The 21,751-nt window shown below is 39.6% G+C and overlaps 1 protein-coding gene across 2 annotated transcripts in view; it reads left to right on the top strand.

Moving 5' to 3' along the window:
• Nucleotides 1-21,751, top strand: part of cntn4 (contactin 4) — a 149,360-nt gene that overhangs the window by 100,277 nt on the left and 27,332 nt on the right. For both annotated transcript variants that reach the window (XM_029431452.1, XM_029431451.1), the window contains exons 10-11: nt 5,011-5,140; nt 6,381-6,531. In XM_029431452.1, coding sequence (XP_029287312.1) covers nt 5,011-5,140; nt 6,381-6,531 — 281 coding nt within the window. The remainder of the gene's footprint in view (nt 1-5,010; nt 5,141-6,380; nt 6,532-21,751) is intronic.

The following is a 21,751-nucleotide window of genomic DNA, read 5'->3' as shown; positions in this document are numbered from 1 at the left end:
ATATCGATCAGTACTTGAATGTTGTACATGCCGTTAGAATGAACCCAGTCTGTTGTTGTTTTACTAGAGGCAACACTCAGAAAAGCCTCTTTCTCATAAAAAGAAAACACATTTGGCTCTCTATCAGGGAAGAATAATCTAAATCTGTTCAGCCAATGGCTAACATTTTTATCAAAATCTTTCTTACGGTATTACTCTCGTGTTTGTTTGACTGCCCATCTGTTTTTATGTTGGGAAAAAAATCATTTTTAGTTTCTCATATTAGGGCATTTTCATAAGGCGAGACACTTAAGGCAAAAACATGCGCTGGTCAATTTTGAGAGTTTGGATTATTTTGCTTCCAGAAAATATTTTCTTTCAGACTAGTGGAAAGAAAAAACATCCAAAATGCACATTTAGGTGTTTAACTACCCTTTGTCTATTCGTGTCTGTAGATTTCTCTTAAATTCACCAAAAGTTAGCATTAGTTCATTTGTATATTTTAGAAAACTTTCTATTCACCTTTAGTGTCTGTCTTCATCCAATGTTCAGATTTCTGTTCCGGAAACATGTGCACATGAGGCTTTATGTTACGATATAACTGCTCATTTGCATTCATTTCCAGAACAGAAAACTTGTGATATAAAAAATAATTGTCTTAATGTAAGTAAGCAACTGGGGAAGTTTCACGGTGATATCAGTTAGTTGGAAATGTTCACCTATTCTCCCGCAGTGTCTCCCCTTAGAAGTGGTAAACATCGAGGGCTTTCTAATGATGAATAATAATAATAATATTTATTTTCTTTTGTTGATCTACTCCTTCTGCTATCTTGTTTCCTTCTGAACTAAATACATTTAAATAAAACGGTTTAAAAAAAATATCTTCAAAAACAGGAGAAACTACTAACACACCTCGCCACACTCAGCCATCTGGTTTCAAAGCCAAGCATGTGTGATTAAAGCTTACAATGACCGTGTTGATTTCCGTGCAGCAGATTTCCCCCTCAACATAAATATAATAAATGGATATATTCAGAAAGCATGGGTGAATGGATTAATCAGCAAAGGTGTTGCATTGTGTGAAATGCCAACATTAACCACAGTGGCTTAATGAGTGGAAGAGGGAAAGGTCAATGATGTAAGGAGCAGTGGGCAGAGGAGGCGCCATTTGTTGTTATTTATTACAGCAAATCAATCGAGACCTTTCTGATTGTATAGTTTGCTTATTTCCGCCGACAGTTTTACAACTTTGAGTAACAGAAATGGAGCAATCAAAACGTAAAAATGTATAAAGTTACAGTCCATATCTGAAAATTGGCTATACAGTAGAGTAGATTTCTAGGAAGTCGTGATATATATAGCTGAGTATATGTGCATTCAATTATTCAATGACGCTCATTTAAAATATTTAACAGCCCCCAACTATTTCCAGTGTTTCCCTCTTCTAATGGTAGCTCTCAGACTTGTTCTACAATCAGCTCTCTGTCTATCTGTGTTCATATTGCAAATGCAGCGCCCGCAGATTATATTATTGTCCTACGTGATGCTTTGTGTTGCTGCCCTGTGTCAAAATAGCAATAATTTATTTTGAATGCTTCTTTTCTTGTGGCTGTTTTCATCGCAAGGACCTGACTCTGTGCTGCTTTATTGACAATGGCCTCAGGATTAAGTGGATGTGCAATTAAAGGGAAACTCCAGCGTGAAACAGGATTTAGTCCATTTAAATTAGTGTGGGACCACCATACAGATGGCTTACACCAATGCACTTGAACTGAGGTTAGTCCTGTTAGGACTGTCATTTTCAGGAATGGATGATTAGTGGAAGAAAGTAACTAAATACGTTTACTACTGTACATTTTCAGGTACTTTATACTTCTACTCAACTACATTTCAGAGGCAAATATTGTACATGTTACTCCATTACATTTATTTGATACCTTTAATTAATTTTCTACATACTGTATTTAATCAGGAAGTCACATTGAGATAGAGATCTCATTTACAAGTGAGACCCGAGTACAGAGAAAAATATATACAATGAAAAATTATAATGAGAATGACTGAATAAATGAATGAATATAGTGATAAAAGCAAATGTTTTCCAAATATATAGCTGCTCTCTAAAATAGCCGTAATGTAGTTTAAGAAGGAGATACAAATACAAACATATTTTGTAAAACAGTCACACCTAAAATCGGTAGAATCCCGAAGTTTCAGTTTCTCCTGTAAATCTTTCTAGACAAATGGAGCAAAATATCTGAAGGCTTTCTTTCCAAGATTAGTATTTACTGCAGGAACATATCATGTCAGCCAGTCCCGAGAGCGGGGGTTGTAAGTATAGTATGTGAGGCACAATAAATAAGGTGATCATTTCAGAAGAAGTCCTTTATAAATTAATATATACAAGTGCTGATCTCGCCTGACAGAGAGGGAGCTCGCCTCCTAATACAAGACACAATGATGGTGCCATATAGGTCGGCAGTAATAAATCTAAGAGCTGGGTGATTGACAGCATCTAAATGTTTAGGGTCGGCGATAGGAGCAGCTCTATAAATAACATCGCCATAATCCAATACAGAGAGAAACGAGGCTTCCACAATCCTTTTCCTGCAATACGATGAAAACAGGAGCTGTTCCTGAACAAAAACAAGTCACATCCTTAATTTGCGAGTTAGGATTTTGAAGGTAAATGTTTGACTAATCTAAATGCATAAGTATGTGTACTCAGTGTACCATTTAAAGGGGACATATTATACACATTTCCTAATAAGGCTGCATGTGACATAGGAAGGGGAGCCAAATCTGAGTGGCTTGTTGAATCCAATGTTTTGTGACCAGACGCCCAAAAGAATCGTACTGAGTCTTGTTATTTCACAGCGTGTGTGTTGGTAGGTACTACAGATACCCACACATGTGTGTGCACAAGCACTGACAATGTGAGTCTTTTACAATATGTCCTCTTTAAAGTGTGAATCTGAAGACGACTGTCAATTTGATTAGATCTAGAGAAAAGCATCAACTTAGTTTTATCTATGAAGAACAAGTTAGTTACTTAGCAGATTCAGATTAATAATACAAAAACATATAAATACAAATAAATGAAGATGTATTATTATGGTGTAAGATCAGACTTTATCCCTTGGTGATATTCACAGCAATCCAGCAGTATAAACTGTATATACAAAAAAGATCAACTTTCTTCAGCTGTAAGGTTAAATTATTGTACATATTATTAATTAATCAAACAATGTAATTAAATAACACATTACAAATGATTCTGAAATGAGTACTTTTAGTTTTTGTACTTTAAGTATATTTTTAAATGCAGTACTTGTAACGGAGTATTGCTACTTTTACTATAAACTGTAAAAGAAAGCTGAGTCCTAATTCTAATGTAGTCCACTACGTCCCTTTCCTTTTTCCCCTCCTTCCCCATTAATTCAAACTCAAGTGGAGCAAACAGGCTGAGCTTTTTGTTCTTGCTGCTATTGAGCTGCTGTTGAGTTTAGTTCATGTCCATGCAGTCCGTTCGTACTCAAGCATGTACAGTAGAATCATCAAACATCTGTGCATATCATTTAACAGATCTCTTTCCCAGTGAGCACTAATATTATTATTGTCGTGAAATTATTATGAACTCAAACTTGTCGGATCAAAATAAATTTCACATGGCTTATCTGTGGCTTTTTCTGCGAGAGAAAGAAAAACATAATTGTCCACCTTTTCCTTAGATACACAGAAGTGGATGGATATTGTTTTGATTTAATAAAAAGTAGCTTGTTTAAATTTAAATACAGCTGTGAAATTAGCATCATTCCCACACAGGCTTCCAGTAATTAGTAGGAAAATAAGTGTTTGCCAGCAATCAAAACCAAGACGGTCACTTTTCTAAAGGTTATTCCTTCATCCTTCTATACTTGTACATGTTTTCGTTGCTTTATATCAAACAAAATCAACCCAGCATTGTTGGCAAATGACATTGCCAATCATTTTCCTTCAGCATAAGGCGTACAGATGGTCCCCCCAGGTCCCAGCATGAAAAACTGCTGATTTGAGAGGAACGTCATGCTTAATTAATAGCAGTCGTAAACGGGAGTACTTTCCATGCACAGACTGATATACGCCACCATTTGCCTCCCTTGCCAGCAGGGATATTCGCCCCTGCACATCCAGAGCGTTATGGAAATTTAGGCACAACCTGCTCAAACACAGGATTAGTTTGTGATCTTTCGCTATGGACAGTCTCTCTTTTCATGTGACAGTACCTTAATCCCCCGCGACTTGAGTTCAGGCCGCTCAGAACCCCCTATGGAAATGGTTCTGTAATGACATTATGGGTGAGCCCGATTAAAACACAGGAGATGAAGGGCATGAGGAGGCAGAACCTGACACGGCTGCATAGAGATGTATGAAAACTGCTCAAGGATTTAATGCAGTAGTGGAGGAGTTGAGTGAGAAGCCAAGTTCAGAGAGATAAACTTATATTGAGAATTAAATGTCCAACAGATGCACTGATCCAAGTAGTTCATCAGGCCCAGCTGTCCTTAAATAGATCTTAATTTGATGGCTCAGTGACGAGCGAGATTTCTTCCGCAGGCGGGCAAAAAGAACGATAGTCCAAACAGATGAAGAGGAGGTGCAGCTTGACCGTGTACACAGCACTTAGTATGTATGGGGCATGCATCAGAAAAGCAATTTTCACAATGCATTATACCTCTGATGTTCCGATATTCCTTACCCTCTTATCCCCTCCTCCTGCTGAAGGGGAAACAGCCCCCGTGGTGCAGTTGGAGATATAAATAGGGCATGGTTTTATTTCACTCTCATAAACATGCAGATTGATTAAGGTCATTTTCTGCTAGCCTTTCTCCATCCACCCAAGCCTTTCCCTCCATTAGTGATGAAAACCTAGATTTATTGCCACATCTGTCACTTCCAGACCATAATTCACTGGCCGGTTGGATGGCTGTTTTTATGTAGATGAATGCTGGGAAGAAAGTATATTAAAGGCATGTGTCTCTATGTCCATAGGAGCGCATACAGGTTGCCAACGGAGCATTGTCAATCAGTCGTCTGACCCTGTCCGACACAGGAATGTATCAGTGCGTGGCTGGGAATAAGCACGGCGAGGTCTACTCCAATGCGGAGCTCCGAATTATAGGTAAGGCTTGGTGTGTATATGTGTGTGTCCGCTGGCAGGGAGACGTGTGCATAGCCTTCTTTTGTCCATATTTGTTGTCAAGTTTGCTCCGTCTTCTTCATCTGCTCAATACCAACCGGCTGACCTATGGCCTCTTTCTTATTGGCCACTAATTGAAAAGCATTAATTATAGGATGAATGCGTCCGACTGACAGTGATGTATGCTAGAGCTGCTCTGTTCGCCAGCCTCGCCCATCTGCCCCGTCAGGCCTGTCACTCTCCACTCCTGGCTACAGCAGCAGCTCTCATTCACTATTCATCCTCCAACATGTCTCATCCTGATCATGTCGCTGATAGAAATCAGGCTCAACATAGTCGAGTGGTCAAACTTAAGGTGGAGATTCAGAAAAATATTTTGGGAACAGTATCAGGCAAGGGCAACATTTTTGACATTTTTGAAAAGGGCATGTTTTCTTTTAAAGTGGTTTACAGCCAGGAATCAGCCAACCTCGTCAGCCAAGTCCGCCAACCTACACGACCATTGCTGTCTGTACCTAAGTGTAATGATCACAAAAACGTGGTTAACTGATGTCGTTTGACCAGGTTTAGGTGACAAAACTACTTGTTTAGGTTCAGGAAAAGATGGTTTAAAATTAAATAATGTTACGGAACGTAAGTCTACGTAAATTACTTTACAGATCTAGCTCACCAGCGGGCATCGGTAAGGCCTTAGTGCAGGTCGGATTGGCCCGAGTTTGGATCTGACATGCAGCTCCTCTCTCTTCCCCGTATGTGTCTATCTGCAGCTGTCCTATCTAGTAAAGTTAAAACTCCTAAAAAAAAAAACGTATAATAACAAGCGGTTGACTGACAGCTCTCTCCTGGGTGAAAGTCCAGTGTTTGTTTGACCCCTCCACCCAACCTCCCGACAGACTTTGTCCATGATCTGTTCGTGAACCCAACCAAGTATTCGGTAATAATAATTTAGTGATAAACTAAAGAACCAGACAGTCTCTACTGAGAATAATTACACTAACAATCTCTTCAACTCCACAACATCAATTTTGGGCATTGCTATTAGCTTTTTTATTACTAATTATTCAGATTGTGAATCTAGTGTCTTTGAATTACCACAGTATTTATGAACTCATTACACAAAAATGTTGAAAGAAATTCACAGTATTGAATGTTATATCCGATAAATAGTCATAGATCATTTATCAAATAATTGTGAGGCTTTAATTTGCTGCTCTTGTCTCAGCTGTTGCCCCAGATTTCTCTCACAACCAACTGAGGAGCCAGACGCTGGTGAAGGTTGGAGGAGATGTGCTCGTTGAGTGCAAACCCAAGATGTCTCCTTGGGGTGTGATCTCTTGGCGGAAGGGCAGCGAACCCCTCCGAGAAAATAAAAGGTAACACAACACTTACACAGTTTGTTCTGCTTTTTACCCCACTGTGAGGCTCTGGCTTGTGCTCATTACTTTAAGCCAGGTACGGATCCCTGGTGGCCGTGCACATGTGTATTAACACAGACACATCTTGTGCTAAACAACACTCGCTCCTTCCAGATGTACCATCTTGTTCACATTTGAGTATGTAACGTTCAGATTTAGTCTCCTCCGATGTGATGTTCCCCCCAGCTGGATGTAATATTGGAAGAAGAATATGATATATGTCTAGCAAAGCTTCTGCTGCAATGCAATGCAGCATCACCTGGCCTGTCAATCAAATACTGTAAACTAAACGCACATTTCTTCAACACTAGATTTCTACCATTTACCCAAGGGGAAATTTCCGTGCCTGAAAAGTGAAGTTAATGCAAACTTGCCTTAAATCTGCATTCTTTCATAGAGCCAGTCAAAAAGAAGTGAGATTGTATAGAAGTCTTTGAGAAAATTATGCTTCTTCTCAATCGATGTATTACCTCAGTAAACATTTGCCTAATAAGTTTATGGTCTCAGTCGCTAGTTTCAAGCAAGCAGCAACCTCTGGGGCTGAGCAGTGAAGCCCAAAACTGTAGTTTCACCTCAACTCCGCAGACAATGCCCCTTTCTGGATTAGAAGGGAGTTAGAAGGTGCCAAAATGGCGATGGCCGGAGCCACCCACTTTGAGCTTCACATTGGCTCTTAAGAAACCTATAGTTAACATTGCATATACTACGTCCGTATTTTGTCCGTCTATGGTTTCAAGTCTTCTTCAATACAGCAATATGTTTACTTTGTAAACTATGCTCCCATTTAGAGGAAAATAGATGATAAAGGTGTGTATGCTTCAGGGCGGGGCTACCTTGTTATTGACAAGAAGCACACAGCGTTCTCCGGTTTGGGTGTTGCCGGTTTTAACCCTTTCACTGTGTGTTTTCAGTTCATAAAGTCGTTGTAACACTTTGGTTGCCGAAACATGTCCTGAACATCAAGATGGCTTACTCTGCACTGCAGGTCCTTGCCTAGTTGCTCTGTCAAAATTGTCCCATATACTTGGATGCATTGATTCCCATTTCTGTCACCTATCTACTACCCCCTATCAAACAATAAATAGGGTAGAAATGCCCCATAAATACTTTATAGGAATGATTTGACTTATGTATTTCCATAACATAGCAGAATATTCCATATGTAATGCAATGAAAGATTTTCATGACCATGTATTACTCTGGCAGTCAGAGAACAGTATTTAATCAAGGTACACCAAAAGCCTCCAGTCACTGGCATCTTTTATTGCTGTATGCATGGAGAGATTTTGATGTCGTCCTCAGATGTGGAAAGAACAGAGAAAAGAAAAAGCATCATGAAGACTGAATGAGTAATGGTTTATGGGGTTTGCTGTGTTTTATCTCCAGCGCTTTAGTGGTGAGCTGAGTGCTAAAAACTTTTCATCTCAGTTGCGATGATGAAGGCTCCAGTAATCTAATTATTTATCATCTGTGAAACAGAGGGCGATGCCAGCGTCATGCCATGTTTGACCCCTAAGATGAGATGTGTGCTACATGTGATAACTTTTGCCTGTGTTTGTGTGTAGCGTCTGTCTGAATGAAGTGTGAAGTCTGGCCCAGTTGCCTCATCGCAGGCAGGGGTCATCCATTGGGTGTCACCACTCTAGCATGACTCTGCTCCGACAGCAGCGCTGTGTGCACACTGTCTTGCCAGCCTTTGCATATATACAAAGCAGTGTTGTTGCTTGTCAAACAAAGTGGCGTGGAATTTGCATAGTGGTTTCGCTGCTGGTGCCCTTCACTCGCCCCGTGTCACTGCCATCACACATTTCCACTTCTCAGCACCTGGACCATTTTGACTCCGTTGTTTTGAATTCATAGCTCAGATTGATTTCACATTTGTCTTTGGTGTGACACGAGCAGACGTCCTCTTAAAGTGATAAATGAAATGGCAGTGTCCCAATGTTAAATAGATGCTTTGTTTTTCTCAAATTCTACCACTGCATGTACTCGTCCTTCGGTGCTCTCGCTTATTCCCAACTATAAATCGCATAATGACCAACTGCTGTGATAAATAATGAATGATTCAAGATTTGAATCATTAAAGTGTAATTAATTGATTACTCTCGAATAATTAAAACGGGGGAATTATTTTTGTTACAGCTGTAACTGTGAGATGGATTTATACTGCAGCCATTAGTTATTTTGGTGCACTAAGAGAATCATGATAATGGACAATTAGTAGATGGATTTCTTTAACTCTGTCTTTGTTCTGGTAGTCTGTTTGATGTTCAGAAATATGTCTTAATGCTTTTACTCGCGTTAAATAAATTATATTTGGCTCAGACCACCTGCCGCTCCAAAATTAGGAAGAAAGAAGCACAGATTTGAAATTAAAATTCAACAGTCCCAGCTGTATTGCATTAAAAGCAAATGTTTTGCCATGATGCCGGACTGTATCGCTAGCTGGGAAGTTTACAGAGCTTGAAAACACATGCCAGCAGAGCCTTTAAAATGTGCTGATTACAGCTTACTCTCTTTCCTGTTATCTCCCTTTCCTCTCCTCTGTGACACACACACACAGGCACATCCCTGTGTTGTATGCCACACATTAAAAATGTTCAGCATCTGTTGTGGTAATCATGAGAACAGTTGTCTTCTAAACGGCTCCCCAATAATAGCTGTCAGGCCTGTAGGTGGACTACAGCAGCTACTCTCATGTAGTGTCCACGGAGGTACTTCCAAGTGGTTAAACTACTTTTTTAAATGTATGTTTGTCATTTACAAAGCTAGTTATTTTTATATCTAAGTGTAAACATAAAAAAAATCAAGTTAATATGCATAATTTCCATATGTTTGAATATCACCACAGCAATTACAAGCAGGTAGAGACAGACATGTTTTGCCAGCAGTGTTGCCAGCTACACGATAATTACCGTATTGTTATGATCATTTTGCCAATAGTGCCATATTGTATGATAATTTGACCATTTTGCGACGCTTACAATTAGTAGTAGTGCATTTTTGTAAAAGCAGGTTATTACAAAAATCATCGGTCTAATGGACTGAACACCCCCTTCCACGCATCATGTCAGCTTGTTAAAAAAAGAACAAAAAAAACCCGATGTGGGTACATTTGTATGTCAAAAAGTCATTTGAATAAGTGTTTTGTAAAAGAAAACATTTATGCCAATTTGTCCTCAAAATCGAATTTTTGCCTCTGGCACGATAACATTTAACATTTCAAATATGGCACCGCAGTTTGCCAGTGTTAGCTAGCTAACGTTCCCTCGGATGCAGTGACACAAAATGGATCGTTTTTTTTATTTAAAAGTGTAGTGGAATATATAAGTGTACAGCAGAATATTACAGAATATATAAGTGACATAACACATATTTACAGCCTTTTTTTCTCCTTGTTTGTCATGTCATGTTTAATTTAACAATCATAAATGGGCCTTAAATTACAAAAGGTCGAGAACCCTGGATTACAGTATTCAGCCTATTCCTGTGTAGCAGGCCATTAAATCTACCGATACAAATAAGTGAAGTGCCACTGACGGGACAAACAACATTACATTACAGTTCATTTAACTGACGCTTTTGTCCAAAGCGACGTACAAAAAGTGCAAACAATCATGGAGATACAACTCCGAACAACAAGAATCTTGTAAGTACAATAGCTTCAAATAGGTACAATTGTATAAGTTTGAAGTGCAACATAAGTGCAATATACAGAAACAATAGAATACAAATTCAACTATTAGCTATAAATAAGCCAAACCAATATAAGTGCAACATACAAAGAACAGTTATTTTATTTTATTCATTTGCTGAGGTGCAGTCGAAACAGGTGAGTTTTCAGTCTGTTACGGAAGGTATGAAGACTGTCTGCTGTCCTGTTATCAATGTGGAGGTCATTCCACCATTTTGGAGCCATGATATCAAACAGGCGGGTTTTGTTTGAGGGGAGTGGCGAGCTGATTGGTCGACGCAGAGCGAAGTGAACGTGCTGGGTGTATGGTTTTACCATGGCCTGGATGTAGGAAGGGGCTGATCCATTCATAGCAGGCCAGCACCAACCAGAGTCTTGAAGCAGATTCGGGCCGCCACTGGTAGCCATTGAAGGGAGCAGAGTCAGTAGGGGACGTGTCCTCCTGATGTTGTACAGAGTGCACCTGCAGGAGCGGGTTGTTGCAGCGATGTTGGAACCGAAGGACAGTTGGTTGTCCAGCGTCACACCCAGATTCTTTGCTGTCAGAGTCGGGGAAACAACAGAGGTGCCGATGTTAATGGTAAGGTCTTGGATGGGAGAGCCCTTACCTGGGGTACCCCGGTGGTGAGTTGACAGGGGTCCGACAGAGCCCCTCTCCAAGTTACCCTGTAGGTGCGATCCTTTAGGTAGGATGCGAGCAGGGAGAGAGCAGAGCTTGAGATTCACACATCAACTGTGTGATAAGCACGAGTGCTATATTTCTTGCTTGTTAATTGTATTTGGATTTTTTCTGAATATATTAATCCCAGATAAAATTATTGTGTTTGTAAGCATGTGCAGTCTTTGTATGCATGCATCTATGAGCAGATCTGTTTAGTTATGCACCTGCACAGAAAGTCGTGAAATCATAAGAGGAAGCTGTGAAACCCTTTTGTTGAAGATTAATTGCCCTAATTGCGTTAGCACTCCGCAGTGGCTTCGGCGAAAAGGGAACTAGTGTCACCAGCTGGGTAATCCATCTTCATAGCAGCAGCCCCCTTTTTTTCTGCAGAGGACCAGTGGAGGGGGGGATGTCTTATCTACCCCAGACAACCCTGCAGGGACGAGGTTTAGATGACATCAGCTGGAACAAAGCAGCTGAGAGCGCAGAGCAGAGCAGGTCTTGCTGATGAGTGTGTAAGTGGGCCGTGTCAGCCACAGAGAGCAGACCTAAAAAACACGCCATTTCAATATGTCAGTAGTAGGAAGAAATCAAGTTTGTTAGGCCGCTCACACCAGACACACTTCATCAACTGTCCTCTCAGAGCCAGAAATGTGCTGATGTCCCGATGCTGCTCCCTGCTGCATTACATTCCATCTTTTAAAGACCTTGAGTATTTATCACTATCCACTGTCATGCAAATATTTGCACTGGATCTTTCAATCCTTTGAAGATGTTTACCGCTGGAGGGAGGCTTTAGAGTGCTTTGGGTGTGGCAGCATGTGAGAAATCCCCCCTCCCCCTCCCCCCACCTTTGTTTCCAGGCGCGACATGCAGAGCCGATACATGTTGCCTTGTGTGAATTACAAAAGATGAGGATATAATGCTTTAAAAAAAATATTTGAATACAACATAATTGTTTTGCTCTCTCGCATTCACACTCTCCTCTCCCAGGAGTTGAGGGTCAGAGAGAAATTCAGCATGCTCTGGGTATCCATGGCAATTCCATTTAGTAAGAGCAGTCCAAAAGGTCATACATTGAAGATAGGTTTGAGATATGGCAATGTGATGCAAATGCTTTATGCAAAAATATTCTTTTCTTTTATTGTACTGTATTTCTAGGTAATGTGTCATAAAAGGTATTTAGACTGGGGAGAAAAATATGAATCCTGCTGGTGGCTAGATTTTCTGGGAAAGCAGAAATTGGCCCTTTGTATGTGTATTATAATTGCTGAGAGGAGATGGTGCTCCAAGAACAGACTGCATCTGGCAAACTGCTGCCCAGACGAAATGTCAGTTGGACTCCCGCTGTGTCCGTAAGTGCACAACAGAGATGACATAATAAATGTCTTTTAGGTATCGATTTATTCATTTAAAATCCCAACTTTCTTCAGCTAATTGAAAATAATTGCTAAATAAATGACATTTATTAAAAGATTTCACATTCAATAATAAATCCATAACATTCTCTGAGCTCTGGACGGAGCCAACTAATGAAGATAGCTTTTGTGACATTCAGAAACTCAATTCAGGAGTCCAGGATTCCACAAATGATATTATCTCATAGGTTTAAAAAATAAAAATCGCAAAAGTGTGCATAAAATAAGCGCTTATCAGTGATATACTGATGTTTCTGCTGCTGCTGCCGGTCTGCTCTGATGATCTCTGTCACTTGAATAGGAGAAGAAATAGTTATCGCTCTGTAGGGCGTGATGTGGTGCTGATGGTACTGTAATGGTTTATTGGGCACCACTATTTATTCTACAGACATGAGCTGTGGATCTTCACTGTTTTTTACTGTCTTTTAGTGGCCGATTATAAAGAAGCTGAGGATACTTTAATGTTTCAAACATTCGCTATTTCTCCAGTGACTTCAAGCCAGAAACTTCTATTTTGTTAAATGCCTCTTGAAATTGTGAACTGTGTGAAATGGTGCACCAGTGTTAGCTGTAGCAGTCATTGTGCACTTGGGAGTGTAACCATTTGAGTGACATCTTTGAACAAGGTGAGTACAGGAAGCTTGTTGCCAAGGTAACATCTGTTCAAAGTTTTATCAGCTCTTTTTTGCCCAGGATTAGCGCTTTCAGCTAGAGATGTACAGTCCCAGGGCATGTAGGAAGAAACATAAAGGAAGGATGCTACCGGAAAGAGTGTGAAGCTAGAGACGGTATAAAGTGTCTCCCATCAGCCATGTTAAAATTCACATAGCATGGCTTGTCTTTCTAAAGCTATCAGAACCTTTTCCTGTATTGAGTGCAAATGCAAAATCTTTGCGCTGCCTTGCATACAAAGTTTTTTGTTTTTTTTATTCAAAATTGATCTCAAACTACTGAGTATAAGTACAGTAACCTCCAATTATACAGTATATTAGTATATTTTATAACAGTGGGAGGTAAAAATTAACAAATTGTGAAGATTTATAGTTCTTTAATCTCATTTCAACTTATTTTATTAAGTAGATATGGTTAGTTCTTGATGCGTTTACTAAAATCTTGTGAAAAGTTAAATGCATATTGTTGCCAAAAAAAATCCCTAAGCAACCATTGTCTTAGTGGCTTGCTTGTGATCAAAAAAATCAAAAAGTTTTTATGGGTTGGAAAACGGACAGTGGTTGGAAAGACAGAAACACTAATCTTGTTGGAAAATAAACCCTCTTCAGTGGTTTAAAGCTTCTGAATCAACACTGCCTTATTCACCAGTGCATTCATGGTGGGTCAGAACAAACAAACTGCGTCTTTATCACACATTGTGAGTAAATCACTGCTTATTCAGACAATCAGTCAAGACATCCGTGGGTTACAGAAAACTCTACAGTTAGCAGGCTGAAGACTAGAAATGTTTACACCACTGGGTTCTGGCCAGTTGGCAAGAATGTGTGGTATCACTGGCCAGGCTGTGGTTTGGGACATGATGTGTCAAAAGGCAAAGTATGCAGATTGTAGTGGTTGTACAGACAATATAATACAATGTGTAGGCTATAGCATAAGTTAACAAAAGTCAGTAGCAAGTAGTCCTCTAACGCCAAGCATCAATACAAGATATTTTTTCCACTCACCCAACAAGCTCACATGGTGACACTTGTGTATCATGAGCAACTCGCGTAAGACGTCCGTCCTTTTACATTCTACATTTGGGAGGACACACAGAGCTGTGAGTTTCTATTTCACTCGCAAATTGGAAGCTAACGAGCTAAGCTAACTAGCGTGCCTTAGGATTCGAATCACGACATAAAGTGACACACAGAATCAAACATTGAGAGTTTTCAATTCACAAAGCAACGGCAAAAAGGTTGGTCACTAGCTGTTTGACTACGTTTAAATACAATTTAAGTACAATTTTTTACCAAACAAACACCAATGATATAGGCTATATATGCCATTGGATTTTAAAATAAAAATCACAGATTAAAGTGGAAGGGCATGCCATGGTCATTTCCATAAGTGAAAAATAAAATAATGATTGTGATTCGGATCCGCTCTAAAATTTAACGGGTGCTTCCGTGGACTGTGCTACACCCTTCCACCAAGTATCATGGAAGTCAGGCCTGTAGTAATGCTGCTGAGAAAGAGACAAACAAACCACCAAACTGAACCGAAAACATAACCTTGTTGGAGTTAATAATTTATCGTGAAAGTAATTCTATCATGATCTAAAAAACATAGAATATGCTATGGGTCACGTTATGTTTGACTCAGGTCTTCATCTGTTGGATAGAACAGATTCTTTGGAGCCAAACTATGCTATCTATATATTTGTATTTGTCACATTTACTTGAAAATGTTACAAAGATAAGTAGTGTCATGACAATTGTAGTTCACAGTATTTTAAAATCTGTAAGACAAAGAAATCCAGTGAACGCCAGGCTTGTAAGACACTTGTCTTACTGCCCATTCCCCTTGAGGAGATACAAATGAAATAAAAACAACCATCATTCTTTGAGCTTTATATCTCATTGCACAGTGATTCCATGTTTAATATATCCAAATAACGCTTACCTTTGTCATAAAGAAAACACAATCAAATCTCCATGTGGCCACATGGGAGTTTTGCTTTGAGACTTCAAATGCATACAGGAAATTGGCCCGAATGTCAGCCTGCTTCTTCCCACATATCTTTTATTTTTAACACTTATCACAAATGGAGCTCAGATATGCAGATAGGCCTCTTTAATTCTGCTTTTCCCTTTTGCCAAACTATTGGCACACACGCGCGAATGTGCCGCGTGAATTAGTGAGCATGAGAAATTACTGCCGAAGGATGTTCTCTGACTCATTTCGTGCCTGGAGCCGTTTCCAAATCATCTGCTAGGTGCGTTTATAGCGTTAAGTGGTGCCGGTTAATGTCTAAGCTGTAGGTGCGAGCTTAAAACTTAAGAGCTTTTGAGTGGCTCACTGAGTTAAAGTGAGAAGACACAAGAGGGCATCGGTATGTGGCCTGGATGCTGATTAGTCCATTAGTTTGCGAGAGCAACATTTGCTATAGCTGGATTGGCCAGATTGTATCTGTAGTCATGATCCACTGGTAAACTGTCCCTCTTGCATACTGTATATCCCTCCTACATTGGCAGAGCAAATAAGCATGGCTGTCACGTAAATGAAGAGATGTCTCGCAGAGTGATCTCCATTTATAGGCCCATCTGCTCTGCCAGACGCACTCCAGAAAGAATCAGCATCAGGAGAACAACAAAACTGTGGAAGAGGCATAGCAGCCAACTTTGCATTAATTTACTTATCGCATATTTTCTTATCTTTCCATGAAGCCTTTGTTCTGTCTCAAGGAGATTTTAATAAGAGTCTCATCTGATGTCTCAGGGCTTAATTTTATGAGGACTTTGAATTAATAAGCGCTGTAACGGAACAGGTGTATTAATAAAGGTGGTGATTAAATGATCCATGTGAACGGACGGCCCAGCACTGCTATTTCAGTCTCCTAATTCTTAGGCTGCATGCTGTTATTCTTATTAAAAACATTGCTTGTCATGTTTAAATGTCACTTCACATTTTTTCTCATCAGATCTCTAATTTCCTCATTTGCCTCTAATTGAACATCTGCTTGTGAAGTGGAGTTCTGACTCTCTGCGGAGGTTAGCAGTGTGAGTGAGCCTGCATACTGAAAGCGTATGTGCCCAGAAGGACTTATTTCATTACTTTGTCTTGAGGAAAGTTTTACTACCTGCCGTGGACAGCTGACTGGTGCTTTTCATGTTGTCTTTGCCGACACCTCTCCAGCTCAAAAAAGCCACGTAAAGCAGTGCAGTCCCCCCTCGCCTGAGAATGGGAGCAAACTGAGGATTAGTGCTTTGCTGATTCTGGCAGCTGCAGACAAACACCCAACACTGTTCAGAGGTGCCTGCTAGCACACACACATCCGCATAGCAGATTACTATAAATGTTTTATTTATTCAAACATGTCTCAGAGTAAGAGCTGCTCAGGAGGTGGAAATAATCTCATCGGTTGGTTGAAACCTCAGTGCTGCCCCATAAATCCTATATTTATTTTTGAAGGAAGGTCAGATAAACGGCTAGTTTGATTAATAATCAACCCATTCAAGTTCTGGAACTAGAACTTGTAAGTTCTGGAACTAGAATGGCACCCAGAGAGTGCAAGCCACTGCCAAGGCCAACAGTGCACTCATATTTTCCTTGGGTCGTCCCATTTCCCGAATTCGGAAGTCATTCTTCCGAATTTTGGTGCGTTCATGAACTTTAAGTCGTAATGTGGAAACAACATGGACGCTACAAACAAGATGTGTTGTGTTTTATTGCCCAGAGTGTTTAAAGAAGTTGATAGCTGTTTACGACTCAAGGGAGCATTCACTAGAAGTTTCCCAGTTGGGAAATAATTTTTCCCATTCCTCCGACATCACATGAAGGCAGCGTATATGCCCTACCCTAAAATGTTAACAAACGCGAAACATAATTTGCGCATCTGCACTATGATACCGATCCTCTCCAACATTTAATAGGTTCTTCCTTGGCCCATGTTACACCCTTCCAGCAAGCTTCATGAAAATCAGGCCTGTAGTTTTTTCATAATCCTGCTAACATACAGACAAAAGAAAAACTGAAAACATAACCTCCTTGGTGGAGATAATAAAAGAGCATAATAATAGAAAATCCTTCTCTTTTTAAAATCCATTCGTGGTGATCATGATATTAGAAGGTCGGCAGGTAACTTACAAGGAAGGCAAAGACAGCTACTGCAGGCTATCTAGCCCACCTAGATGACTTTGTAAGGATTTATTATATTTGAATAACAGCAATAGCAAAACTATGAGGCTTCATAATACTAGATTAAGTTCAAGAGGATTTAGAGTTTTTGCATCTTTCCGAGGTTTGCTGACCCGATGAGCCCTCATTATTACCAAGTTTATAATGCTCTGTGACAGAAAGGTCCAGGTGTTTTCTCCTGTGGCTTTCTCTTTGTCTCTTCTCCCTCATCTACAGCAGAGAGTTTAGTCTCCAAGAGTTCAATTGTATATTGAAATTCAAATGACCTTTTGCAGATCTTTGTTCATTTGTTTGTTAAATGAGCCTCTAAGTGGTCGAAGCACTGTTGAAAGTGTTTGTCCAGCACCTTTTCCATTACCTGTTCCATATAATTAGCCCACTCAGGTTTTTCAGCATCCCCCATGCTTGCTGATAGGGTTTGAACCGTCTGTCATCAGACTCATTTGGATTAGATGAACAAGTAACTCATGATCTTGCTCACTGCCGTCTTGCAAGGGCGGATGATAGGCATTTCCCTGACTCGTTTCTAGTAGGTTGTACAAGAAGACATTGCCAGTTATTTCACTGTGAGGTACTTGTTTAGGCCATGCAGGTGCAGAGTAAGTTTTATTTTAGATATACAACATATTAGATGATGTTTATTTAGATAGTTTAGATCTAAGTTCAAAAACATTTAGAGTTTTGAGATGTAATGAGTCAGAGTATATAAACACTCGTAGTTGACTTATTTGTCCAACTCAGTTGACTGTTTGCCAAACCCCTCCCACAAACAGTGATTGTCCAATCATAGCTTAGCAACGAGGCAACAACCGGCCTGCTAAGCTTTGGATTTCTCCACATGCTGAAGCAGTGTGAATGGGGAGTTTGGATTCCCATGTCTTTTTGTTTAGCCTTTCAGAGTTTAGGCTAATGTTAGCTGCTCTGTCCTGCTCTTTATTAGATTTGGAGAAATGTGAACCCATCCAACCTCATTATCCGAGATGGCAGTGTGTTGGCCGAACACATCGGTTAGTCCTAGTGCTGAAAGCCCTTTCTCTGTAACAATGTATTGTAATGCAACATTAGAAGTGAATCGCTTGAAGATTTAAACAAAGCGTAAATCTACCATCTGTTTCACTGGTCCAAATTAAAATTGAGGTTTTACTGAACTACTTGTTGAGTATATACAGTGTATGACTACACTGTCATTCCATTCACAGGACAGACATAGGAAGGAGGAAAGGCAGACACAGTGAAGGCTTTATATATAAATATAGATATATATAAATTACTGCTATAGTGACATTTTAAACTTCACTACTCTGGTGCCTCTTGACTTCTGTTGAAGGACACTTCCCGGTCTTTGCCTTTCAGTCATAATCACAAGCATTCATTAAACGTGTTGTTGCATTAAGGGACCAACACAATTATTAATAAATCAATTTACCTTCCAGCCATTATGGTCGTGCCTCCCTCATGCCACCACATCACTCACAGGCAGTGTATATACTTTAAATCATTAAGACTTCATGTTGGGATTATGTATTAGGGCTCATGTGCCATAATTGTTTATCATCTATCAGCCTAACTGTACAATTGCTATATCAGAAGTGTTTTTCCTTTTCTGGAGAAGCAGTGGGATGGGTTGTAAAACACATCTCTGCGATGAATATGGTGCTGACTGACTAAAATCAAATAAATCTCAGACCCGAGATAAAGTGAATTCTGAGATGTTTGTTGAGATTAGGTCAAAACCCTCTTTACCCGTCTTCATCACATGTACTGCTCACTGGGATTATTTTTATCTGTGAGACTGTGGCTGATATCATTTTTCAAAGTGAGAATCCGCCAACGCAGCATGAGTAATCCATCTTGGTTCCTCTGACAATTTCCTGTGGAACATGTTTGTGCTCTTTATTCCTGAAGGGATACCTCAGCACACGAGAAGAGATGAACATCTCTGCTAGGGGAGTAAACCAGGAGAGCAAATTTGTGATTAAAGAAATCCTCTGGAAGTACATACACAAACCTTTCTGCTGCCGCTCCCGATAGACTCCCTCTCCTCGCAATGCAATTACCAACGCAATCACATTGTGTTCCACGGGCGAGAATTAAGACGTTCTCAATCAGCCGGCTTCATTAAGACACCTTCCTATAAAAAAATGCACACTTTTACAAAACATCTATTCTGAAAGGGTTAATTTGCAGTGAGGTCCTTTGACAGTAGATGTGTGTGCATGTGTGTGTGTGTGTGTGTGTATGAGAGAGAGAGAGAGTTGATGGGGTAAGTAGTTTTTATTGTTATTTTTTCATTATAGGCACTGACAAGGTAACAATATTTCCATACCTGGGGACCTTATTCTGAGCACGCCGTCCTTTATTGTTGAAATGAGACCAGATACCAAAATGTGTTGTACATTTAATTCCATTTATCTCATTATGAAAATTGAGGCTTAACTGTTCTTGTTATTTGGAGAAAAGAATCTTGCGACCAATTCCTGGAATGGAACATCCAATACACAAATTGCCTAACAAACTGTACCTAGGAGTGTTAGCTTTATAATAAAGTGCACATGTGTACAATTCCCGCTGTATCTATCAAAAAAGTAATGCCAAAAAAAAGAGAGAAATAATAGCTGTTGAGGCTATGAGAAAGAACTTACCATTTCCCTGCTTACATTATGATAATACACACTGAAGCGGGAGTGTGCATTTCATAGAGTAAGAGATTAATACTGCACTTCTGTCCCCTGGCTGTGTTTTTATAAAGCAACACTATTGCCAAAGAAACTTTAATGCCCTCGAGACAATTGTCAATACACAAGGAACCAAAAGGAAAGATAATTATATATATATATATATATATATATATATATATATATATATATATATATATATATATATATATATATATTCAAGTATTGCCCTACTCCAATGTTAATGTAGCACACATAAACCAGCACACAACCCTGATATCAGTTGCCGAGCTTGCCTTTGTTAAGACTTGGAGAATGAGTTCTTGTTTTGTGTTAGTCATTCTTATTCATTTGCTCTTTCTTAACGCAAGAGCTCAGTGACTCAGTGGTCGCAAAGGCACTTGTTATATTGTTGTTGAGGTTTGATTGACACCTCCAAAAGATCCCTGTCCGACGGGCATTTTCTACTCGATTGATGGTAATTGTCTGCAAGGTACAGTGCTTTTGTACAGCTGAAAGACTGGAAGGGTAAACTGTAATCGAGCTGCCTAATAACTTCTTACACCGAGGGAGTGATTTGTGCTCCTTTTTTGGCTACCATGCATTTTAATGTGATCAGGCTGAGCACTGACTCACTGGCATATTTAAAACACAAGTAAGTAAGGGTTTTTTTAACCTCTTTTTTTACTCTCTTTCTCCATCTCACTGACTGTCATATGGCTCACAAAAGTGCATAGCTGTCCAAACATGTCCTGTTGCATTATAGATGATCTCCAAATATTAAATCCAAAAGCATCCATGTGTTACTGTTACTGTACTATTCTACATGCCTCTGCAAATTGCCCCCCGGATACAAATAAATAGTTTTGAACTTAATTTAATTGATTTCAAAGCACGTTAGATTCAACACATTTGCTGCAAGACATCAGTAGTCAGATGTAAGAGGTGATAATGTCGTTAAACAGCGTCTCATCCAGTTTTATGTTACTGCGGTCATTTACTTAGTTCTTTTAAATCTTCTTAAACCTCTTTGTTTGTTGCCTGAAGCTTCCTGTCTACATAGTTGTGGAAAATAAACAGTGATAGTTATCACGTCAAGGCTAAATTTAAATTAAAGAATGTGTCATGATGTGTTTTGGATATTTTTGGGGTCAGGTGTGTTTAAAGTACTAATCTCAGAGCTTTTCATTTAAATAACTGTCTGTTAGGTCTCTATCTATCGCCGAATAAGGCAACACAATGGTGATTGAGCCTATGGCCCACTCGTGAATACCCTTGCATTTGCAGTTCTACAAACTGTTGAGACTTTCCCGGGAAAGGCAACAATGTTAGGATCTCTGGGAAGTGAGATCCATAAACACACCTGCAATTACCGTTTATAGGTGCCGTCAAACAACACAAGCAACACAGCAGGCAGGATTACAGTTAAACTAGTATCAAGATTCTGGTCCGATTTTCTAAGTATGCTACGAGCAAAGTCTACAGCCAAGCTAGCAGCTCTGTGAGGCTGCAGTTATAGGCCCAATGGTGATCTGAGCTAATCGCTAATGTCAGCCAATGTATTTATAGGGCACTTTTTCAGTGTACACAAACACACTTTACATAAGTTAAAATGATCATAGAAAAAGACACAAATATACACAACACACACATAACACACATATAGCACTAAACAAAAAGCAAAGCTCAGGGTAATGGGAATGTCATTATTTTTTTATGGAAAATGTGACCTATGGCAGCATTAGATGAAAGGTCAAGGGATCTCCAAATTATTACAATTTATGGTGTGGAGAACATAAATTATAATATAATAATAAATGTCATGGAAATCTAAATCTAACCCTTGATGAAAGATATTGGTAAAAACATTTCAGTCTGG

The sequence above is a fragment of the Cottoperca gobio genome, chromosome 5, assembly GCF_900634415.1.
Source record: "Cottoperca gobio chromosome 5, fCotGob3.1, whole genome shotgun sequence".
Taxonomy (NCBI): Eukaryota; Metazoa; Chordata; class Actinopteri; order Perciformes; family Bovichtidae; genus Cottoperca; species Cottoperca gobio.
This window is presented reverse-complemented; position numbering and strand designations above follow the sequence as displayed.